The 24,910-nt window shown below is 42.1% G+C and overlaps 4 protein-coding genes across 6 annotated transcripts; 2 read left to right on the forward strand and 2 right to left on the reverse strand.

Annotated features, from left to right (window-relative positions):
* The first annotated feature begins 619 nt into the window (after positions 1-619).
* ccna2 (cyclin A2) lies at positions 620-4,392 on the forward strand. Of its 2 annotated transcripts, none has more exons than XM_058396283.1 (9): positions 620-862; positions 999-1,229; positions 2,021-2,258; positions 2,343-2,452; positions 2,543-2,766; positions 2,848-3,052; positions 3,166-3,279; positions 3,734-3,867; positions 3,961-4,392. In XM_058396283.1, the coding sequence occupies exons 2-9, from the start codon at positions 1,023-1,025 to the stop codon at positions 4,010-4,012; spliced, it is 1,284 nt and encodes a 427-aa protein (XP_058252266.1). In that variant the 5' UTR covers positions 620-862; positions 999-1,022; the 3' UTR covers positions 4,013-4,392. The 2 variants fall into 2 exon arrangements, with proteins under 2 accessions (XP_058252266.1, XP_058252267.1); XM_058396284.1 differs by having other exon boundaries at positions 622-862; positions 2,346-2,452.
* Positions 4,393-6,323: 1,931 nt separating this feature from the next.
* tmem33 (transmembrane protein 33) lies at positions 6,324-12,573 on the reverse strand. Its single transcript, XM_058396182.1, has 8 exons — positions 12,445-12,573; positions 10,188-10,277; positions 9,951-10,045; positions 8,518-8,705; positions 8,309-8,376; positions 8,088-8,221; positions 7,454-7,537; positions 6,324-7,344 (listed from the first exon to the last, which is right to left on the reverse strand). The coding sequence occupies exons 2-8, from the start codon at positions 10,245-10,247 to the stop codon at positions 7,215-7,217; spliced, it is 759 nt and encodes a 252-aa protein (XP_058252165.1). The 5' UTR covers positions 10,248-10,277; positions 12,445-12,573; the 3' UTR covers positions 6,324-7,214.
* A 1,815-nt stretch (positions 12,574-14,388) lies between these two features.
* On the forward strand, positions 14,389-22,794 carry LOC131357524 (uncharacterized). Of its 2 annotated transcripts, XM_058396515.1 has the most exons (6): positions 14,389-14,545; positions 14,751-14,840; positions 15,234-15,379; positions 16,988-18,542; positions 20,165-20,625; positions 21,393-22,794. In XM_058396515.1, the coding sequence occupies exons 2-5, from the start codon at positions 14,753-14,755 to the stop codon at positions 20,596-20,598; spliced, it is 2,223 nt and encodes a 740-aa protein (XP_058252498.1). In that variant the 5' UTR covers positions 14,389-14,545; positions 14,751-14,752; the 3' UTR covers positions 20,599-20,625; positions 21,393-22,794. The 2 variants fall into 2 exon arrangements, with proteins under 2 accessions (XP_058252498.1, XP_058252499.1); XM_058396516.1 differs by lacking the exons at positions 14,389-14,545; positions 14,751-14,840 and having other exon boundaries at positions 15,238-15,398.
* A 150-nt stretch (positions 22,795-22,944) lies between these two features.
* Positions 22,945-24,905, reverse strand: cryba1l1 (crystallin, beta A1, like 1). The gene is made up of 5 exons (XM_058396412.1): positions 24,831-24,905; positions 24,624-24,742; positions 24,341-24,482; positions 23,414-23,556; positions 22,945-23,317 (listed from the first exon to the last, which is right to left on the reverse strand). Exons 1-5 carry the CDS (start codon positions 24,903-24,905, stop codon positions 23,170-23,172), a joined length of 627 nt encoding a protein of 208 aa, XP_058252395.1. The 3' UTR covers positions 22,945-23,169.
* Positions 24,906-24,910: the final 5 nt, after the last annotated feature.

Raw genomic sequence — 24,910 nt, forward strand, 5'->3', positions numbered from 1 at the left:
GCCAAAGGTTTTGGGACACTCCTCCAAATCATTGAATTCAGGTGTTGTTTTTCAGGGGTTGGGCTCGGCCCCTTAGTTCCAGTGAAAGGAACTCTTAATGCTTCAGCTTCATACCAAGACATTTTAGACAATTTCATGTCCTGACTTTAACCTGATAGAACACCTTTGGGATGAATTAGAGCGGAGCCAGGCCTTCTCGTCCAACATCAGTGCCTGACCTCACAAATGCACTTCTAGTGGAACGGTCAGTAAATTCCCATAAACACACTCCTAAACCTTGTGGAAAGCCTTCACAGAAGCTGTTATATCTGCTCCATATTGCATTCATGTGCATGTAAAATCAGACGGCCGAAAACCTTTGGCAGCATGGTGTATTTGCACATTTTGTTCATGTTATTCATGTGTGCATACATCCTGTCAAACTCATTGACCGCACCCTCTGACCACAGTGTTCATCTCTACGTCAGTTTTTTAAATTTCCTTCTAGCCAATGGCTTGACCCTCCTCATTCAACTCACAACCGTTTTGCGTGGTGGCACGTGGGTACGTTCAGCCGCCGTAGATTAGTGACGTATTGGACCGTGCTGGATTCTGATTGGACAGTTTCAATAGTCGCGGGCTACTTGAACTGAGAAAGTAACAATAATCTTGCACCGGAGCTGAAGAAGCGGCCAGGTTGTGTCGGGAGATCTGAACCTTTTTTATTATTTTCATTTCCATGGCTGCTTAGTTTTCCAGATTATGGCGCCCTTTTATTAAGCTTGACTCAATTCCTTTATTGTTTTGATTTAATTTGGCTTTATTTTCAAAAGCGCTGCACTTTCCAGTTAGTTCTCTCCGGCTTAGCAACAGCGACTTCACGGTATGGCGGTCTGATATTCTGATATATTATCCGATTATTTCAAAATCGTACAAAGTCTAAACAATCCCAGAAGCTTTGTCTATTAGTTTATAACCAAGAGATCGCTTTGTTTGTTTGTTTTTTCTTTCCTTCGCAGCCTAGTATTTCTTCTTTTGCAAAGATGTCTGCACAAGGAAACGCGCTCGATGGAGCCGAAGCGGTTTACCAGGAAAATCAAGAAAACATGCCTGCACGGTTAAGAGGAGCGAATAAAAGCAGGCTGGAGAATCAGGAGAACATGAACGCTAACAGACCGAACACCAGGACCGTCCTGGGGGCTTTGGTGAACAACCCACGCCGACAGCCCGCCGCGCGAGGCTTAAAACAGGTATGCTCGGGCTGTGTCCCAAATACCACCTTACTTCCTAAAAAGTGCGCTCTCTAAGCTGCATACGCCATTCTATGTAGTCCACTATAGTGCCAAGTAGGCAGCTATTTGGGATTGGTCCTGGTCTTATTGGTGATTTTAGCGTTTTATTACACATTTTAATGTACTTTTTTCATCCTAATTAAAGTCTGCTTAATTTAATATTCTGTTTAATACTTAATATGTATATATTCGCCGTGTTAGCTTCATTAGCCGAGTGATTTGATACGAACATCCGCATAACTTATCTAATTTTTGATTTGTTGGCTCGAATTTAAGTTAAACCTTTCCTAAATTTCTTTCCTGCTGTTAGCTCGGTTTTTCCTCTTAATGTCTTTACTTTTACGCATTTTAAGTGCTCCTATGTCTTTCCCTCCCAGTCTCAGAGCGCCATTTTATTTTGCCCTGCCTGCCTTTGAGTGACTGAGCCTGCAGTTTGTTCAGGCCTTTTTAATAACAAAACTTGGGAACATTTCTAACCTCTAGATAGTTGAGGTGGTGTTTTTATAGCTTTTAAATAAAGTCCAATCTAAATAAAATAGGTTTTAGGCTTTTCTTTGAGACTTAATGCTGAAATTCAGTTTGGGCACCACTTCCTATTACATGTCACTTTCCTCCATTTTATAATGAAATTATTTCAGTTTTAAGTTAATAGGTGCAAAAAAGCGGTCATAAAGGTGTCATGAAATCTTTTATTTTTTGATGCATGTCTTGATTTAGCTCCATTTCTGGTTGTTCATGTTTGTTTCCAGGGCTCAGCACTCCAAGCCTGTAAATCGGAAGACTGCAGCAAAAGCTATGTCGAGAAGCCCGCAGCCAAACAACCTGCTTTTCAGATTCACATTGACGAACCTGATGGCGCCTGCTCCAAAATACAAGCGTCGGCCAAACAAGCCACCGTGGACGCCTCTCCGTTAACTCTGAACCCCAGAGTAACACGGCTCAGGCAGCCTCTCGCTACTATTGACCTGCCCATGGAGCTCAGTTTTGGTGGGTTAAATGGTAATGTCGTTGATTTTAACTCCTCTCAATGTGAATTTGGTGGTTGCGCTAACTTGTCTTTTTCTATTCAAGTAGATTCTCCCATGGACATGTCGATAGTCGAAGGTGAGGAGAGGAATGTGAATGTCAATGAAGTTCCTGATTACGCTGCTGAAATCCACACACACTTGCGGGAGATGGAGGTAGGCCAACATGGCTTTGTGTTTGGAGTATTGTATACAGGAGACTTTAACGTGTACCTTCTGGTTTAACAATCTGGTTTGTCTGTGCAGGTTAAGTGTAGGCCGAAGGCAGGCTACATGAGGAAGCAGCCCGATATCACAAACAGCATGCGTGCCATCCTGGTGGACTGGCTAGTGGAAGTCGGCGAGGAGTACAAGCTCCAGAACGAGACGCTGTACCTGGCTGTGAACTACATCGACCGCTTCCTGTCCTCCATGTCAGTCCTGAGAGGGAAGCTGCAGCTGGTCGGGACAGCAGCCATGCTCTTGGCTTCGTGAGTTTGCTTTCTTTGGTCTGGACTCTGGTTGCTAGGTTCTTTTTACAGGTTTCTTATTTGCCTTCGCTCTCCTTACAGGAAGTTTGAAGAGATCTACCCCCCAGAGGTGGCCGAGTTTGTCTACATCACGGACGACACCTACACAAAGAAGCAAGTGTTAAGAATGGAGCATCTGGTGCTAAAGGTGCTGTCTTTTGATCTGGCTGCACCAACAATTGTCCAGTTTCTCACTCAGTACTTCCTCAGGCAGCGAGTCTGCAACAAAGTGGAGAGCTTGTCCATGGTGAGTGAAGTCGTCCTTGGTGTGTTGAAGGTTTTATTTTTTAAGTTGGTGGCTTGTTACAGTGAATTCTCCTTGTTGAATGGTCTCTTTCTGAAACCGTCTCCCCTTCTCAGTTTCTCGGAGAGCTGAGTTTAGTGGATGCAGACCCCTTCCTGAAGTACCTTCCGTCTCAAATAGCTGCTGCCGCCTTTATTTTGGCAAACTACACCATTGCAGGGACTTCCTGGGTAAGTTGGACAGTACAGATTAATCAGAAATGGCTTCCCACTCTGTATTTAGGGCCACGGATTTGAATTAAATAAGATACCAGAGAACGATTGGAAAAATTTTGTATTCATAATACTTGTAGATGCTGTATCTTGAGTTTAGGAAATTCACCTGATCAGCAGTGTATGGCTGAAGCCGAAATGCAGTGTGAGGAACAAGTGTGTTATAGGAGAATGCTCAATCACCAGGTGGTGTGATTAATGCAGTTATCAAGTTATTGCTACTTCCATGATGACTTTCCTAGAACAGCACTTCCTCATGCGTGATGTTCCTCCCATAACATTCTGTAGCTCTGTGCATATCTTGGGATGCCTAAGCATTATTGAAGATGCATATTGTTTAAATATTAAAAAAATCTTGGCTGATTCTAAACGAGCTATCTTTAATCGAACATTTCCTTGTTTAATCTTTCAGTCTAAAGCTATGGCCGAGGCGACTGGCTACACTTTGGAAGACCTCATGCCATGCATCCGAGATCTCCATCAGACCTACCTCGGTGCTGCTCAGCACGCACAGCAGTCAGTCAGAGAGAAATACAAGGGCTCAAAGTAAGCAGAACATCCTTTATCTTCTAGTTTATCCCCTCTTCTGTGGTTTTATGACCTTTCTCCTTTTTTCTCTCCTTTTTTTTTTTTTTTTAGATACCAAGAGGTTTCTCTCATTGAACCCCCACAGACGCTGATACTGAATTAACCCTGACTTGTACTTTATTTTTATTTTTTATTTTTTTTTCACCTCCTCTTCCCCCTCACAAATTCCAGACTCTAACCGGAATTGTCTAGTCCTCCCGTTGCACAAACATGTAACTGCAATAACGGACACCGTAGCCTTCGTGTGTGTGGAGGATGTGGTGACATTAGCATGTTGTGTATATTTTATGGTCAGTCCTGAAGGACTGCTTTGTTTTTATGCTTAATGCATCAGATATTTTGTACAGTAGGTAATTGTTTAAAAGGTTTTTTTAATTCATTTTTTTTAATGAAAGTAACTAAAGTGGTTTTCTTTACAATTTCAACAGTGATGTTGTTGTTTATTTTTTTCTCCCAACCTGACATCTTAATAAACCACTGGTTTTTCTATGAAACTGGCTCATGAGCATCGATTTCTTTTCTTTAACGATTAAAGTACATTACACTACTGAGCATTGTTGAAGATTTTGATTTATATAGATGTATTGGAAATTGATGTTTAATGTTATGACATCAGATATAGAAGTTACACTATATTGTGAAAAGTTTTGGGACATCTGCCTTTACATGCATGGGATTTCTTTATTTTATTTTTTATCATTCCTCATAGAAGTGCATTTGTGAGGTCAGGCACTGATGTTGGATGAGACGGTCTGGCTTGCAGTCTCCACTCTAATTCATCCCAAAGGTGTTATCAGGTTGAGGTCAGGACTCTGTGAAGTTCCTCCACACCAAACTCACTCATCCATGTCTTTATGGACCTTGCTTTGTGCACTGGTGTGCGGTCATGTTGGAACAGGAAGCGGTCATCCCCAAACTGTTCCCACAAAGTTGGGAGCATGAAATTGTCCATAATCTCTTGGTATGAAGCTGAAGCATTAGGAGTTCCCTTCACTGGAACTAAGGGGCTGAGCCCAACCCCTGAAATCAATGATTTGGAGGGGTGTCCCAAAACTTTAGCCAGTATCGTGCTGATGTAGATGAACTTAAATCTCCATTTAAGAAGTGGGTCACTTTTTGTTTGTTGCTATGGTAAGAACTTATTGGAATGCTGTGAATAATGCCTAAGTTCCACTAAAAAAAATGAAGCCGTTAGACATTAAAAGGAAAAGTTTAATCGCAACATGCTCCTCTACCTCAAAACTTACTCCTTAACTTGGGCAAGAGTACATTTGTATCACATCCAACCTTGAATTCTGATTTTAAGAATAGAATAGTGTAGAATATCTGACGTATACAATGAAATTAAAAATGCTATCCAGTCAGTGCATCGTTCATTCTACTATAAAACTAAGAAAGGAGCATAAAAATTAATTGACCCACTGCAGTGCTTTCTTCTGAGCTGCTCCACAGTATGTTAGTAAGCTCTCTATGGAGCACCGATAAAAGGACACCAGCAGTCTCTGGGTGATTGCTGTTCTTCCTGAGCACCCTCAGAAAGTGCAGTCTCTGCTGGGCCTTTCTCAGCAGCTCGGAGGTGTTGCAGGTCAAGTCCTCCTCAATGTAGACTCCCAGGAAGCGGAAGTCGGCCACCCTCTCCACACAGTCCCTGTGATATCCGTTTTACTCCCTGCTCCTCCTCCCCCCCAGAGATGAGTCCTGCCACTGTGATGTCATCCGCATACTTGTCATGTGAAACAGGTGAAGAACACTGGGCTCAGCATACAGCCCTGTGGGGAGCCAGTGCTGATGCTGAGAACCGTAGATGTATGATCACTCTAACACTCTGGCTGCAACCAGTCAGGAAGCTACTGATCCACATGCAGGTGGAGTGTGGAAGTCCCAGGACCCTGGGGAGGATGGTGTTGAAATCAACAAAGAGTAGCCGCACGTAGATCCCCTGCTGCACTAGGTGGGACAGTACAGCATGAAGGGCTTTGGCTTCGGCATTCTCCATAGACCTATTTGATCGATAAGCAAAGCTCTGGGGCAGGAGTGACGTGATGTGACCCCGGACCAGTTTTTCGAAGCTAAGCTAAAGCTTTTTGTAATTCTTGTTATTGGATTTTAATCACACTGATGATGCAGTTCCAAATTTTGAAATGTTCTGCTGTTCTTTTGGCTGTTCCCTGTTCACAGATGCCACGGCAGATCGTTTGGTCCGCATGCTTTCCATTCGGCACATATTTTTACACCAGATGCCCTTCCTCACGCAACCTTCCCATTTAACTCGGGCTTCTTCACACCATATTTTTCTAACATAAAATAAAAAAAAAAACATAGTACACATCCAGAGTGTAATCTACTGTATACAAATCAAAAATCCACACTTTCCACCAGACCAGCATGAAGCCATGACACTGCTGCATTCAAGGTAAAGTTTCAGAATTAAGTTTATTGACTTTTTTTTTAAATTCAATTACACAAATGAGTTAATAAATAGAACTAAAAAAAATAAAAAAAAAAGTAATGCAGTTGATCCACTTAAGCCCCTCCTTACTGAAAGTGGAAATGATTTTGCTTTCAACAATTCACATTCAAGGCAGCATTTTAATAAGGGAATACATTACATGATCATTAAATGTTTAATAAATCTGTTAAGAAAGAGACAAGATTCACACCAGAGTTCGTACATTCTACTCACTAATCTTTTAAAAAAAATTAACCTTTTTGATTTCAAGATAATCCAGCTGAACTACAGACATTTAAAAAAAAAAAAAAAAAAAACATGGAAAAATTTTAAGACCACAGAAACAATCCAACGAAAACACACACACACGTAACGACAGATCAAAATCTCTCCTCCCTGCACTGGGAAGTGCTAATAAACAATATATACCTAGCAATCATTTCCTCTAGGTTAAGCTTAAATATTTTCTTTTTTTTTGTTTTCATCCACACCCATATGAAAAGCATCCATACTTAGTATTAATTTTTATAAATAATCCTTCAAAAGACTGAAGAGCTGTAGCGATTTTACAATACACAATGTATGCAGTTATTTGCTGCTCTTTTTCTTTCCCCCCCCCCGTCAGCCTTTTCAGATCTGTGGAGTTTCTCCGAAATAGCGACAGCTTTCCATGCAGAAGACGAGACCGGCAGGACGTCGAGGGTGAGCACTCGGAAACATCACCTTGCCTGCTTAGAAAGCTACGTCGGAGGAACTCTCGTCCCAGCTAGTCACGTCGTAGGAGCTTAAAAGTTTAAGTGTGTGTATTTATCAGTGTGTGATGCAGTGTCGGAGTGTGTGTTGATGCACAGTGTATTTAGACTCCTGTAGGGGCCAGGCGACTGACGAAGGCGATGCTGTTGAGGCACATTCTCCTGAAGAAGGCTGGGCAGGCGGGCTTCATCACGAAGTGCTCCAGGAGAATCCGTAACTCCATGAACAGGGTCCTGACAAAGAACGCACGACCAAATCAGATGGTAAATAAAACAGACTTCAACCTCTACACACATGAACATTAATAAACAGACTTGCATGTGAGGAAAAGGGAGCGTTTACCGGCAGTAAGGGTTTCGTCTGGAGGCGTAACGCAAAGTCAGGAAGCGGTAATAAATGAATGGCTGCAGCAGGCTGCCCTGTCCACTGAGGGGGGGGACAAACAGAAGGTCACACCAAACTACTCACACACCTTTATATAAGAAATAACATGCTCACCACCATCACACGAGGGTCAGCGATTACATTATACTTTCTATTAGTTCATAGTGACATTTAAACGTTATGGAACAGTTCGTTTATCGCTTACAGCAGCTATATACAGTTGTTCTCTCACCTTTTGTCTCTCTCTCTCTCTCTCAACATTAATAAGATGAAAAGGGGGAAAAAATAAACCCACAGCTCATCATGTTACCAAGAAACCATCAGACAAGTCCATACGAGGTAGAACAAACATAGCAGCTCTAAACCCTCTAAAAAGCTCTCCATCTTGCATTATCTTTAGTGTTACTCCTTAAAGAAATTTAAGTGCGTCCACTATACAAGTCCCTGTGGTCAGCTTTTACAACTGAAATGATATTAATAGAAACCTGTGATTGGCTTCGCTGTTACAGAAAATTAATCCGCACCTTCTGGCCAATCAGAATTGTTTATCAAAGTTATTTACTATTAAATAAATCAGGACTTTCAAAGATACCTGAAGAGCATGAAGACAGTAGCTGGCATCAAGAAGATCTCGTTACAGGCGATGAACTTGAGAATGTTCTGCTGATTTGCCGTGAGTTTGTTCAGGAAGTTCCGTACAAACAGCAGACTGTCTGGTCCCATCGTCTATAAGCACAAACAATCGAGCAGCAGAATGAAAAAAAGGCTCTGCTTGAAATCTATGCTTAAGGCTTTACGGCTAAATAGACTTACATCAAGAACCTTCTTAGTGTACGTGGTGGCATGAAGCAGTGAGAAGAGGAACACAGGGAATATGCTCACTGAAAACTGCTGTTAAGGTTAAAAAATGTCACGTAGACTCATGAGATATTTCACAACACTGGAACTTCACTTTTCTCTATGGTTATATAGAGAGTCATAAGATCAGCATTATAAATCAGACGTATAGTGAAAGAGGATACTGGTGATGGGGTAGGAGTTGACCAGGATGAGTGAGTAGAGGAGGTAATGGCAGCTGTCCTCCTGTAAGGCCTGCGAAAGGAAGACTCGGCTCAACTGGAAGTGAGGAAGCCTCTGGTGCAGACGCAGAGCGCTGGTCAAAGCGTTGGCCAAGAGAGCCCTTTGGTAGAAGTTAGCCGCTGCCATTGGCCTGAGAGACAAGAGGAGTGTGTTTAGTAGGCTTTTAGTTACAAAATAAAACAAGCTTAGTATTAATACAAGGTGATTTTTCAGTAAAAACAATTGGCTTCATTAATCAAACTGGATGCATAAAAGGATAATACAAGCGCTTAAGAAATCTTGCATTCATAAAAGAAAAAAAATATTAAATGAATAAAATTCAGAAAACTGTTGGTATCCTTCTGGGGCTCCTGATCAGGAACATTGTGTTTATTATTATTAATTTAAAAGAAAAGAAAGAAAAAATGCAAGCAAGAAAGTGAGCCAAAATAAATCCATAAATTAAGACAAATAAAACAATAAAATTATTCAATTATTTAAAAAAATAAAATAAAATAAAAATACAGAATGTCCTCACAGTTCCTGATCAGGAGAACAAGTAGGATATGAACGGGTTTCTGAATTTTATTCATTTAATATTTTTCTTTTATGAACGCAAGATTTCTTGAGTAAGAGCTTGTATGAACAATTTCCAGTTTTATGAATCAATAAAATTATTCAATTATTTAAAAAATAAATAAATAAAAATAATAATAAAATAATAAATAAATTTAGGCCGGTCTGTCTGCATTTTTTTTTTTTTTTAGCTCTAAGCAAAAGCCTCAACCATGCTTAAATAAATAAATACATACAAAAGAAAAAAAACTATAGTTTTTAATTTCTTTCCATTTTGAAAACTGTCATTTATGCTTTTTTTGTCCCATATACCAGGTAATAATGTAAATGTCTTTATTGGCAGGTGTTTCATTATTTAAAAGGCATGCTTTAACAAGCACACCAAGTTAAAATCATTTAGACGCAAGCAGCGATTAAGGGGACCAAGCACTTTCTGTCCTGATCCCTCGGCCACAGAGGAAGACCAAAAGCACTTGTTCTCAGGAGAGATACAGTACATTTAAAGGTGCCCAAAAAAATAACCCCAAAAAACCCAGACTTTTTCAAACCAAATAATTTCATACTTGCAGTATATGCTTAAAAAATAGGAAAAGATTTAACCGATACCAAAGACTGTGCAGTTAATATACGATAATGTTCATACCATTTCCTCATGGATTTATAAGACTAGACTGTTCATGATAAAACCTTTGACTACTAAAGGGGGGAAAAAACTCAAAATAATGCCTGGACCGTTGGAATTTCTACTCAGAGAAAGTAAACACAACATATAAGAAAATATAAAGTCAAGTCAGAGCCGCCTCGAAGTGAACCGACTAACCCAAGCAGAGGAAGGATGAACATGATGGAGCAGTAGACCGTGAAGAGACGCGAGAGCCACATGGCCGTCTCCAGCTTGTTGCTCAACAAGAACTGCTGCAAAAAGACACACAAAAAAATATTTCGTTTTAGATTCTGGAATTACAGAAAGAAAAAGAAAAAAAAAAAACACGTTCTTTAAATGAACAGAGAAAGAAGACGAAACCAAACTGGTACTAAAATATTTTGTGCCACTCACCACAGGCCCAGTCTGTGGGGGAGGGGGAGGAGGAGGATTTTGCTGCTCTGTGTCCGCCATCTTTCAGGGAATAAAGGATAGATCTTCACACTGCATGGGGTTGGAGGAAAAACACACACACACACAAAATGAAACACACACACATTTAGCAATGTGGATAGGGATCTATCCACTTACATTTTAATACCACTGAGACAAATTTAATAGCATGTTTGGGAAATTAATTTAATATGAAAAAAAGGCCAGAAAAATAAAAATGCTTCAGACTACACTTTTATTTTTGTTTATTTTGAGATTAACTTTTAGAAACCAAATTATTTTGATGCGAATCAGGTTCTAATAAAATCACACATATGTGCATGCACAATTTTATTTGAAACTATAAGCAGGACAATATCCAATTTATACTGAATTTCTATGAAGTCTATCTGAGTTTTCACACGTTCTCCCGGGTTTCCTCAGGGTTCTTGGGTTTCCTCGCACCTCTTAAAACATATTATAGGTGGATTCTCTGTGCTAACCTGGGCCTAGCGATAAAAAGGTGTGTGACTGTGCGTGTTTTCGTGCTGGGTGATGGACTAAACACATCCAGAGCGCATTCCCTGAAATCGACAACAAATCCCCTGCAACCCTGACCTAAGGCCATGCACGTACTTACAAAGGAAATACGGAAAGACGACGGGAAAAAAGTAAAAAGAAGCCTGTAAGAAAGAAGCAAGCAATGAGAGATAGATGGAAGTAATAGTTGTATAAATGAGATAAATGCAAGTCACTCTAGATATTACCATCTGCCAAATGCCATAAAAGTAAATTTATATACATAAGGTGGGAAGTACAGAAGAAAGGAGAAAAGAAGGAAGTAGAGAAGGAAAAGATGATGGAAGAAAGGAATACAGTAGTACACTATATTGGCAAATGTTTTGGGACACCCCTCCACATCATTGAATTCAGGTGTTTGGCTTGGCCCCTTAGTTCCAGTGAAAGGAACTCTTAATGCTTCAGCTTCATTCCAAGACATTTTGGACAATTTCATGCTCCTAACTTTGTGGGAACAGTTTTGGGATGACCCCTTCCTGTTCCAACATGACTGCACACCAGTGTACAAAGCAAGGTCCATAAAGACATGGATGAGTGAGTTTGCTGTGGAGAAACTTCAGAGTCCTGACCTCAACCTGATAGAACACCTTTGGAATGAATTAGAGCGGAGACTGCAAGCCAGACCTTCTCGTCCAACATCAGTGCCTGACCTCACAAATGCGCTTCTAGAGGAATGGTCAAAAATTCCCATAAACACACTCCTAAACCTTGTGGAAAGCCTTCCCAGAAGATTTGAAGCTGTTGTAGCTGTAAAGGATGGGCCAACTCCATATTACATTCATGTACATGTAAAGGCAGACGTCCCAGTCTTTAATGCATGCAAAAGGTGTTCTATGGGATTGAGGTCAGGACAAGTTCCTCCACACCAAACTCATTCATCCATGTCTTTATGGACCTTGCTTTGTGCACTGGTGTGTGGTCATGTTGGAACAGGAAGGGGTCATCCCCAAACTGTTCCCACAAAGTTAGGAGCATGAAATTGTCCAAAATGTCTTGGTATGAAGCTGAAGCATTAAGAGTTCCTTTCACTGGAACTAAGGGGCCGAGCCCAACCCCTGAAACACACAACCTGAATTCAACGATTTGGAGGGGTGTCCCAAAACTTTTGCCAATAGTGTATAAAAGAAAGAAAGAAAGAACAAGAGGTATCTTGACTTTCTCTGACCACCGAAAGACTCTCCAGCTGGAGCATACAGACAGGTTAACAAAGGCCAAATCCCAAATGCCTGCCTGTTCCCTACATAGTGAATGTATAGCTGTAAAAGTGCACACTCCGTAGCCTATATAGTGCACTATGGATATAGAATAAGGTGCAGTTTGAGACACAGCCCGCTTAAACGCTACCATAAGAGCTGACCGCACTGTCATTTAATTCTATTACAGTTCGATTGTCTTTTCTAACTAGTTTTAAATTTCTCACATGGATTCTGACTTTGATCATCCCTAGATATGTACATATATAACGCGCTCATTCGGTCAGTGATGTTTAACGCCATGACGTCTCACGCGCTCGGTCATAGAAACGTCTAGAAAGCGGTACCGTGGCTGGGAAGCTAGGCTAGCCTTTATCACACACTGCACACACCGGAGAGAAGTTTTAAGGTTTTATACATTTCAAACACACAGCTTCGTACATTGAAACATTCACAATTAAAAATACCTGTAAGGTCTTCTTAATGAATTAAAAACTCCAGCTCAGTGTGTTGCTAACCGCTGCGCCTCTGACTGAATTACAGGAAATGCGCGAGATCAGCTGACCTTGCAACTTTAGCTTCTTCTTCTTCGTCTTCGATGGCTTTTCTTTACACCAGTGCTTTGGCACCACCTACTGCTAAAATTGATATTTACAATCAACCACATTTTGTTGCTGGACATAAAGATACACCTGACCATTATACACCAATCATGAAAAACATTATGACCACCTGCCCAATATTGTGTCTGTCCCCCTTCTGCTGCCAAAACAGCCCTGACCCGTCCTGCACTGTGTATTCTGACCCCTTTCTATCAGAACCAGCATTAACTTCTTCAGCAATTTGAGCAACAGTAGCTCGTCTGTTGGATCGGATCACACGGGCCAGCCTTCACTCCCCACGTGCATCAGTGAGCCTTGGCCATCCATGACCCTGTCTCCGGTTCACCACTGTTCCTTCCATGGACCACTTTTGATAGGTACTGACCACTGCAGACCGGGAACACCCCACAAGAGCTGCAGTTTTGGAGATGCTCTGATCCAGTCGTCTAGCCATCACAATTTGGGATTTTGTCGCTCAAATCGCTTGCCCATTTTCCTGCTTCTAACACATCAACTTTGAGGACCAAATGTTCACTTGCTGCCTAATATATCCCACCCACTAACAGGTGCCATGATGATGAGATCATCAGTCTTATTCACTTCACCTCTCACTGTTCATAATGTTATACATAGTCTATATTTCAAAATCTGTGGCATAGTTTTCATTTTTTATTGTGTGTGTGTGTTTATTTTTTAAATAGTTTTTGTAACCTCCACTCATCTGGAATAGTTTCCACCAGATTTTGAAGCATGGATGTGTGATGCGGGATAGTGAGATCAGGGGCAGATGTTGGATGAGGATGGTTAAGCTGCCATCTGCATTTCAGTTCATCCTAAAGGCCTGCATTAGGGCTGAGGTCAGGGCCATGTGTCTGGGACACCACACGGGTTCTTCCACTCTCACCGTAGCAAACCATGTCTTCATGGCGCTCGCTTTGTGCACATGTACATTGTCCTGGTGGAAACTGTTTGCTTCTCTATTTCCATTGAAGGCAAATTGTAATGCTGCAGCTGCACCTCCAAGGACCTGGACTTTTATACTATACTATTCCAACAGCCCATACCTCAAACACATCAAATCAAGACATTTATGTACATAATTTGTATACAGCGTTCTATTTTAATGACATTTTTCTTGGCTATAGTACAATTCAGTCTGAATCAGATTTATCAGAAATTTTAGCCATGAGTATAACATACAGAAGTGTACTACAGTTGTCTCTGAAATGGTACAGTCCGTTGTAGGGGTGTTCGCAACTGACATGAATTTCTGACACATATAAAGGGTCATATTTAAGTGTTTATTCATAATACTCTTTAGTATGTCTTTTTTCTATGTATGTTTAAATAAAATATGTGCACCCTTCTATTGTTTTAACCTTTTTTGAGGAAGTCTTAATAACAAGGTTCACCCTCAACAACTTCCCCGACATAGATATTCCTTATAGTTAATTTTTATGTAATTTTAAAGAAGCGATAAAGTGAGTAAAAGTATTACTATTAAAACTGTCTATTAAAGATGAATCCATAATATTCACAATAGTCACAAGCCTGTTTTAAAGAAGCATAAATAAAACTTGATCATCCGTAAACACGACATAGTCGACATTAATCACTGATTTTCTGTACATTTATTGTTCAATTATATCGATATAATACGCAATCCAGGACACATATATGATTATAAGCGGTATTTACGCTAATTAACCCAGACTTGGCTAATTGACCCAGTCTCAGGTTTCATTAGAGACATTTTACATGGAGAAACTTCATTGCACGCGCGCGGTGACGGTCTGCAGCGCGTGAGGAGCTCGGAGCTGCAGAGATGTGCGCGAGGTGTGTTAGCATCAGCAACACACAGCGAGAAAACACAGGGCACGAGACTTCTGCGGTGTTTTTACCGCCTAATGTGATCGGAAGACGCCTCGGGTTCGTTGTTTACAGAAGTCGGAGGAAGGCTAAAAAGGTTAGAATGGTGTTTTATTGCACGTTAGTGCTACCTGGTCAGGTGGCACCGAGTTTGGGTTAATTTCCCTTGGTTAGTAGTCGCGGTTGCCAGATTGATTTACTCACCTGTTTCAGCTTGAATGCATGCATGCAATGTGACTGCTCATAGCATGGCTTTAACTTTTAAAGACTTCTTATCTGCTTAACTTTGTCTTTCATGTCAGAAATGCTGCAGTTTGAGACATTGCTTCTGAGACAGTTGCAGAAGCAGCAGAACAGGGATGAATTCTGTGACACTGTCCTACACACTCAAGGTGGGACATTACACACACACACACACACACACACACACTCACACTACCACCATCTGGGTGATTGCACCATTTGTGTCCCACTAGTATTGTCTTTACAAATGTGTACAAAGTCTTTCACAACATCTATTGTGCATGCTTCAGACAAATAAAACATCTTTAAACCTCTATGCTTGCATGTTACGTTGAAATATACAATAATTTGTGAAGTAGACGTCCTTTCCTTTTTTCAGTATACCATTCCACTAAAACGTCCCACGACATTTTTCATGATCTATAATGCAGTTATAGAGATAGAAATACACCTTTATCTCAAAGCTGTCATTATATCATTGCTGGTTGCACACACCTCTCATGAAACCGAGGAATTGTCATCTGTCATGCTATGTTTTCCAGGTGTGTCAGTGCCAGTACATAGCTGTGTGCTGTCTGCCTTCAGTCCCAGGTTCTATGGCACTCTATCCTCCATGCCAGTGCCCATGGCTGGGCAGAGACGGCTAATCGAGCTCCAGGCTGTGGATGCCTGCACACTACTCAGCTTGGTTAGTCTGCTCTACTCAGGTCAGTTACACGAGAACAGAGAACAGGTTCTCTCAGCTGCACAAACATTGGGCATTGAGTTGCCTCAGTGGGAAGAAGAAGAGAGACATGGAGAAAAGGTGGGAAGAAGAAGAGAGAGAGAGGATGCTGACCAAGAGATAGAGAAAGAGGTGGATGCCCGAGAGTGGGATGATAGGATGACCAGAAGAATGGGAGAGGGCAGTGGAAGAGAGCAAGAGAAGATAAGAGAGAGTGGTACACAGACCGAGTGTGAGAGAGAAACAGGCGAGAGAGATGCACAAACAAATCTGGCATGCTCAGAGCCTCAAAGCATCCAGGCTATCTATCTGTTTGACCCGTCGACATGCCTCGACAATCAGGAGCTTGGTAGTTTCATGGATGTCCAGGATACAGCTTTGGCAATGCAAGCAATCCATCCAGAAAGAAAAACGATCACTTGTGATGTGTTAGCCATGGCCCCTGAGACAGGAGACAGTCACTCAGTGAGTGAATCTGCCTGTGTGTCCCAAATGTACCTATATTCTTTGGAAACTTCACAAAACCAAACTTCCACTTCTTCCACTTCTGGCTTTTCGGACCAGTCAGTGGTTGCACCAGCTGCTGGAGCTGATACTATAAATGATCTAAAACAGTTTGAAGGAAACATACCTGCTTTTATCAACTGCTTTTTGGATTCCACCTACCCCCAGAATATAGGGGGAATGGATCAGGGCCAAGGGGTAAGGGAAGGGGTCAGCGAGGAGCAAGTGGTTAAGAGAGCAAGAGCAAGGTCAACAGCTGGAGGGTCAGTGAGCAAATGGGTAAGATGGGCAGGTGGAGGAAGGGGAAGGAGGCCAAAGGTGGAAAGGTTGGGATTGGTGGCAAGGTTAGCATGGATGGGTCAGGGTGGGGGTAGAGTTGGCAGACTGCTGGAAACCAAATCAACAGGGAAGATTCGAATGAGATCGTTCCAGAGACGACAAGGCAGAGAGACATTGGTGGAAGCAGGAGAGGCAAGCGGAAGAGGCAGGCACAGGCAGAGAGGCAAGACAGGCACAATTGCAGGCAGTGAGGAGCAGGTAGGTGTCTTAAAACGCTTTAAGCTTAGGAACTGGTGGTATAACTGGAAACCATCTTTCATTCTGTAAGTCAACTTATGCTTTTCTACCAGACGATGCAGCAATAAATTGGTTATCCTACATTTGGATTTTTATTCCACTGCCAAGTCCCCAACCTAAATCATGTTCATTCTGTGGTACAGCTTTAAGGCTAACTGACAGAGATATATAGATGGAACTTACATTTGTACAAAATCTGTCTAGTTACTACCTAATAATGGGCTTCCAACACTTCCTGGGCTTGCCAGTGTGAAATAAGACTGCTGTAAGATATAGGACGTAGGGTTTATGTTTAATGATAGCTCAAGGATCTCCACAGCACCTCACAGGTGTGTATATGGGAAGATGTTAAACCAGGGTATGGATGATTGCAAATTTAGATTAATGATCATACTAAGCTGTACTGTCTGGTTGAAAAGCTCTATTACATAGCAGTAGAGTTCTCTTGCATAAGCAATCATCATTCTAAATAAACCCATCTCTTTTTCTCAGAATGACTCTACACGCAAGCGCAGACCAAGAGGTCGTCCTCGTATACGCCCGCTTCCTCCGGCTTCCCGCAGTTTCTCAACACAGCTAACATCCAAACATGGCACTGTGGATCCTACAGAACTTGACCTGTTACACACTGTGACCCCCGTGTCGGCTGCTCACACAGAGCCCATTCAGCCCATTGACACACTTCTCGACGACATAATGACAGGTCTTCATTTTCTACCTCCAGCCGAAAGTCAAACCCATCAACATGGTCTCATGAGCGCCACAACATCCAGTGGTCCACCAGTTTCAAAGGCTACGTATCCCAGCGGTCATTTTGCGAAGCCCACAGATCCAAAGCAGCATTTGGAAGGAGAAATTGGTGACATTCTCGATCACTTTCTGAGGACCTTTGAGCAGCAAGTCGGTGGCTGTGGTTTAGTTGTGGGAGATGAGACCTTACAAGGCAATGACAAATCAGACACCAGCACAGGTCCATGGAGCAACACTTCTAAAACATTTACACAAACACAACCTGACAATCTTCATCACGAAACACCACAAGCAAACCTTTTACACACCACAAGCACACTGAGCGGTGAACTGCAGTCAACGGTGAACCCATCGGTAGCCGGAACAAACAATGCCCAAGATCGCCAAATACGTAGGTCGAAAGTGAAGAAAGCGTCCAGAAACCAGAACATTTTGCAACAGTTTGAAAACCGAAGGCTGACTCGGAGTCAGAGCAAGAAGAGAAAACTGGAAACTGCTTTAATTAGTCTCCAAAGCCCAATTAAGAAGAAGTGCAAAGAAAAACAGACTGCTGGCACTAGGAAGAAAAGGCAAAGGAACGGTCAAGGGCAATCTGAAGCACATGTGAACAAAAGTAGAGTGAAAAACCTGGACAAAAACAATAAGGCTACAAAGGTTTGCCAGGATAAAAGTCAAAAACCAACAAGAAAGAGGAGACTTGAAGAGAACAGATTTGGTAGAAACAAGAGGAGTGTTGACAATAGAAGACATATCATGGATGGTTTTAATGAAAGGGAGAAGAGCCACCGAAAAGGACGACCCAGAATTAGCTGTGGTGAGATGATGAAGAAGGTTAGACGCGATCATGTAGAGACAGAACCGAAATCTAATAGTTTCCAGGCTGACCAGTCATCTGTAAAGAGCCCAATACGTGGAGCCTGTATTAAGATAGCTTCTTCAGCTATGGAGAAGGTCCGAATGCTTTTACAGCTCCGCGAAGAAGAGGATGAAAGGGCAAATGAGAGTGTGGGAATACACCAGGAAAATAATGCAGGTAATGGAGGATTGGTCAATCATAAATGCGTATCTGGAGCTGAAGAAAGACTAACAGCTGAAAACAGTTGGCAAGGTCATCTGGAAGAGATTCGGGGGTCAGAAGATAGGAGAATAATGGTTAATGGAGAGTTTGAGGGACAGGAGAGCAGAAACAGTGTAGTAGAATTGAGTCAGAGGCGAGATGACAAAAGACTGAGGACGAAAGAAAAGACGACTGAAGTACGCAGAGCACTCTTCCGGCTGAATCTGCCCTCAAAAACAGGTAAGAGGAACTACCATCTCACAAATATGGTGTGTATTTAAAAAAGAGAGCGAGAGCAGATCATTCTTTCTTGCAAAGTTTACCCAAAGAGAAAACAACAAGCATGTTCAGTTTTATAGAAATGACTTATGAACCATAAAGCAACAGCACAAACCCACATGATTCCCTTTCATCATTGCCCGTGTGATCCGATCCAACAGACGAGCTACTGTTGCTCAGATTGCTGAAGAAGTTAATGCTGGTTCTGATAGAAAGGTGTCAGAATACACAGTGCAGGACGGGTCAGGGCTGTCTTGGCAGCAAAAGGGGGACAGACACGATATTAGGCGGGTGGTCATAATGTTATGCCTGGTCAGTGTATGCTACAATATTGTGGGTAAATTGTTTTTTTGTTGTTTTTTTTAAATAATTAGAAACTATAATTGGAAGCAGTTGATATTTTATCTTTACAGCTTAAACATTTTTTTTGAAGACTTCAAACTCCATCCATGGCCAGGAGTCTAGAAAGCAAAATTGGCCGAGCTGTCAGGGTGGGAGGGATGACATAACTCGCTCCTGTCAGTCAGAGTGACATTAGCCAAGTGTGAGCATTTGTGAACTCGTATACGGAAGAGTGGGCTTTCATTCGAGCGTGTTACAGTACCCTGAGACACAGCATGAACAGCTGCTGGAAGAGATGCCTATGCCTGGCTTCACATGTGTTAGAGAAGCACATGGTTGCCTTCAGCCTCCCAGTAGGGAACTGTGCTGTGATTGAGCAGAGTTGGTAAGACTAAACTGGGAAGACAATTAGAGGGAAAATAAAATATCTGCTGTGCCTCTAAAATACCAAAGCTGTATCAGGCGTATACACTGACCCGACATAACATTATAACCACCTCGTATGCTGCTGGACATAGTGATACACCTGACCATTATACGCTGATCAGGCAAAACATTAGGACCGAGTAATATTGTCTGTCCCCCTTTTGCTGCCAAACAGACCTGTCATGCACTGTGTATTCTGACACCTTTCTATCAGAACCAGCATTAACTTCTTCAGCAATTTGAGCAACAGTAGCTCGTCTGTTGGATCGCATCACACGGGCCAGCCTTCGCTCCTCATATGCATCAGTGAGCCTTGGCCGCACATGACCCTGTCGCTGATTCACCACTGTTCCTTTCCTTGGTCCACTTTTGATGGATACTGACCACTGCAGACCGGGAACACCCCACAAGAGCTGCAGTTTTGGAGATGCTCTGATCCAGTGGTCTAACCATCACAATTTGGGCTTTTGTCGCTCAAATATTTACGCTTGCCCATTTTTCCTGCTTCTAACACATCAACTTTCACTTGCTGCCTAATATATCCCACCCACTAACAGGTGTCATGATGAGAGAATCTTCTCTTCATCAAAAGTCTTATTCACGGCACCTCTCAGTGGTTATAATGTTATGCCTGATCAGTGTATACATGTTGAATTTATTGGAATGATGACAGCGTAGTGTAAAATCCTTTCATTCTGTACATTAGTGCGTTAAATCATTTAGCCTTGTGTACTCAGTGTGATCTACACAAAAATGTGTGAGAAAGATTCAGCATTTTATTAATGCTGAATGATTTCTTTTGTTTTTTTTTTCAGGTAAAGAAGGGAACAAAGACATTCAGGATAAAATCAGCACTACAGAATCAGTCACAAACATATTAGGTTCATGTCCGAGAGAACCAGGTGTACGTTTGCTCCCGAGTGAAGTTGTGCCACTTTTTACCCAAAACACCATGCACAGAGCGGACGACTTATCTCTGAACGTAGGAGATGCGCCTCGGCTCACGTCTGCCGCACGACTCTCGCACACGCAACCCTGCCAAGAGCTTCACAGCCCACACACATCCACAAAAGACTCGCAGCAGTTGGCATGGTGTTCTGTAGATGAAGACGAAGATGTGGATGTGCTGGAGGTGTCCAGCCCAAACTCTGAGCTGCCTGCTGTGATCGTGGAGGTGGATTCGAGAACCGAGGAGGAGGAAGTTGAAGAAGATTTTGAGATTGATGTGCTTGGTCTAGAACCAGATTAGCCATGCAGATTTACTTGTGCTATTCCGGTAAGATTTGTGCTTTTTTCTAGTTCATTTCAATACTGTGACCTGTCGGTAGTATAACCTGCCGTCCCAATAAAGGCTCTCATCTGGCACCACCAAGAGAATTTGTTTAACTTGGTTCATGTATCATATTGTTCATTATTTAGCTTGGTTCTTTGGGATGAATTAGAGCGGCGACTGCGACCCAGGCCAAAACTGGGACACCTGCCTTTACATGAAAATGATTTTAATATGGATTATAACAGCTTCAGCAAGGCTTTCCACAAGGTTTAGGAGTGTGTTTATGGGAATTTTTGACCATTCCTCTAGAAGCGCAATTTGTAAGGTCAGGCACTGATGTTTGATGAGAAGGTCTGGATCACAGTCTCCGCTCTAATTCATCCCAAAGGTGTTCTATCAGGTTGAGGTCAGTAGTCTGTGAAGTTCCTCCACACCAAACTCACTCATCCATGTCTTTATGGACCCTGCTTTGGTCACTGGTGTGCAGTCATGTTGGAACAGGAAGGGGTCATCCCCAAAACTATTCCCACAAAGCATGAAATTGTCCAAAATGTCTTGGTATGAAGCTGAAGCATGAAGAGTTCCTTTCACTGGAACTAAGGGGCCGAGCCCAACCCCTGAAAAACAACACCTGAATCCAATGATTTGGAGGAGTGTCCCAAAACTTTTGGAAATATAGTGTGTGATGTACAATATTTTTTTCCTTTGACCCTGATTTTGATGCACTGAACTCCCTTCATATTTTCTGTTGTTTTGTCTTTATGAAACAGGACCCCACACACTCCACAGCTGTGATTTGAGTTCATGGAGGGAACAGGTATACAAATCAAGCCCTGCATATTTTTATATGTCAGTCCGCTTCTCCACACCTGAGGTTTGATGTTGTACTTCACATCATGTCCGTAACCACACGAGAAGGTTTAAGTTTTATTTGTTTTAAGTCAGATATGCTGAACATTATTCCATTTGGTTTTGTTTTAAGACCATAGTGGCAGAATGAGAATGGACAAAGTGCAAGATTTGTATTTAATCATTTTGACCTTTTGCAGGTTTAGTTTATTATGTTAAACTTCGAGCTTTAAGCCAGAAGTTCTACATGTAACTGTTGTGTGTCTGTTGCAGCACTGTTTATGCGCCTATAACGTTAAACTACTACGCTAATTTTCTCAGCGTTCAGCAATTTATGTTGTTTGTAAAATTTTGTTGTGTTAAAAGATTAAAAATATCGATTTGTAATTTTTACTGTGTAATGTTTGTGTTGAGGTTGGGGGTTAAGGATGAAATGGCACTATTTGAGCCAGTGAGTTAAGCCACGCCCCATTTTCTGAACAATTTTGTGCGAAAAGATTCTGGTAATAATTCAGTTTAGTGATCAAACATCGGGAAAACTTAGTCGACAACTCAGCCTCCATTGCATCAGGATTTACACCAATCAGCCATAACATTATGAGCAGTGAGAGGTGAAGTGAATAAGACTGATTATCTCCTCATCATGGCACCTGTTAGTGGGTGGGATATATTAGGCAGCAGGTTAATATTTTGTTCTCAAAGTTGATGTGTTGAAAAATGGGCAAGTGTAAGGATTTTTAGCGAGTTTGACGAAGGGCCAAATTGTGATGTCTAAACGACTGGATCAGAGCATCTCCAAAACTGCAGCTCTTGTGGGGTGTTCCCGGTCTGCAGTGGTCAGTATCTATCAAAAGTGGGAAGGAACAGTGGTTGATGCACGTGGGGAGCGAAGACTGGCCCGTGTGATCCGATCGAACAAACGAGCTACTGTTGCCCATATTGATGATGAAGTTAATGCTGGTTCTGATAGAAAGGTGTCAGAGTACACAGTGAAGGACGGGTCAGGGCTGTTTTGGCACCAAAAGGGAAACTAACACAATATTAGGCAGGTGGTCATAATGTTATGCCTGATCGGTGTATGTGAGGACCCTTGGTTTTTTTTTTTGGTCACATTATAACAGTAATTGATCCGGCACAACCTTTTCTTATCTAAAAGTACAGCACCAGAAAGAGTGGAACTTTGAGGTCAGTTATTTAAATTGTAATGTGTGTACAGGATGTAAGCTATTTTATCAAGCTTTTAGTCTGCTATATCATGTCATATGGTAAGTGATCTCTTAAGTAATCAGATCATGATCAGTTGTGATCAGAGTTTCCCAGGTTGCAAAAATGTTTGATGTTTCCATCTTCCATGCGCTAATGCTGTGCACACACACGCACACACATACACACAATAATCTTGAAGTAAACGTGTTTATTATGCATTTATTGGTTCACGATTTTTTTTTGCTCCTGCTACACATCACACCTGAGCTGCTCTTGACCAATCACCTCACAGGGACGTAGCCTTGCTAACTGCTAGTATGTGTCCAGCAGAGGTCGAGCGCCACAGGAGGCGTTGTTTAGCACCCGACAAAAAACTGTGTAGGACAGGATGACTGTATGGTGTGTGATATTACTGTTGTTAACAAGGAGTGTGTGTACTGGGCGGCTAGGTGGTCAGTGGTGTGTGATGGGGGGGGGTTAGACGATGCCCTGTTAATGCTGGATCCTCCGGATGGACTGGATCTGAGGAGTCTGACTGTGGGAGCCCCAATTCTTCCAGTGCTGGTAGTCTCCACTGTGCCTCTCACACTCCATGATGTACTGCCTGCCCCTGTAGCCTGGGAACTCATAACACACAAAACTACACACACATGCATGGAGCATGGATAAAGAGATTAGTGCATGTATTAAAAACAGTGTGTGTGTGCATATATGTGAATTGAGTGTGTGAACTCACGCGCCACACTGCACATGCATGGAGCCCACTTCCATGCCGCACCAGCCCATAGCCTGCAGAGAGGGGTAGTCATCACACAGCTCCGTACAACGACCCATGAAGTTTTCCCTCTCGTAGATCATCATGCGGCTGCTCTGGTGAGCCTGAGGACACACACACACACTTTATCAAAGCTGCATAACTGACCAGGGGATCACTAAAAACCCATAATTCACTTGTTACAGTTGATTGAATTAATACAATTAATTCAAATCTCATTCTAACTGCACATTAAATACAACACACTCTTAATGCGATCCAAAATGCTTTTAATGAAATTGATTCATGATGATAAATAGTTATCTGATTTGAGTTATTTGTATTTGAGTATAATGCATCTGTGCTGCAGTCTTCATGGCACTATGAATGTTTTTTTTCCTGGATGTATTTAGTTTAGGAACTGTGACTTATAAAATCTACAGTAGCAGCACTAAAGCTTGTTTCACATGCATTATGGACTAAAAGTGAGTACTAGTAGTACTGTTTAATGTTTATGAAATTTAGAAATATGCATAATTTAATTTGCATGAAAAAGAGTAGCTAAGATACTGTCTTCTTCCTGTTGAGGGTCACCACAGTGGATCATTTGGTCCAGATGTTTGAATTTGGCATAGGTTTTTATGCCAAAGCCCTTCCTGATGCAACCCTCCCATTTTATCCTAGGCTTGGGACCGGCACTGAGAGTTAACTCTTTAGTAGCCGGGTTACCTCTCTGCCCAGGAACTGAACCCTGGCCACGGCAATGAGAGTGTGGGATCCTGCCGCTGGACCACCAGGAGGCTATTACTATACTATGTTTGCCTTTTTGAAAAAATATGAAAGTCCTTTCTATTGGAGTCCAGACTTTTGGACCGAAATGCATGCAATATATAGAGACTGAATACTCACAGCACAGTAGATGGGCCTGAAGGACATAAATCTCTCAACGTGGTAGGCCAGGTTTCCGCAGTAGGAGTCCCAGTGAGGGTACTCGCCTCTCTCCAGGACAAACTGCTGTCCCTGGAAATCATGATGCTCATAACCAACCCAGCTGAGGAAAGCAAGAAGAAGTATGTTAGTACTTTAATGCACAATTTCACATAAAAAAAACCACAATAATGTTGTCCATCATGCCTTAATACAATATACTGATGCCAGGTGACGAATGTCTAATATAGCAAAAGACACTTACGCGCCACTCTCCACGCGAATGGAGCGAATGTTGTCGAAGCCACACTGCTGGATGTTGCAGCACTCTGAAGTGAACTCCTGACACTTGCCCTGGAAGTGCTCCTGCTCAAACACGGTCACCTGAAGGACCATAAACACCAGGATTTAAAAGATCAGATGTGTAAACTTGTGTGGATGCATAACCATATACGAGTGATGCCTTGAATACCTTAAAGAATGGAGCCATGCCCATGCCAGTGTGCATCATGGGATGCATCATGGTGGATCGCCTGAATCGGTACATATTTA

The sequence above is a fragment of the Hemibagrus wyckioides genome, linkage group LG08, assembly GCF_019097595.1.
Source record: "Hemibagrus wyckioides isolate EC202008001 linkage group LG08, SWU_Hwy_1.0, whole genome shotgun sequence".
Lineage (NCBI taxonomy): Eukaryota > Metazoa > Chordata > Actinopteri > Siluriformes > Bagridae > Hemibagrus > Hemibagrus wyckioides.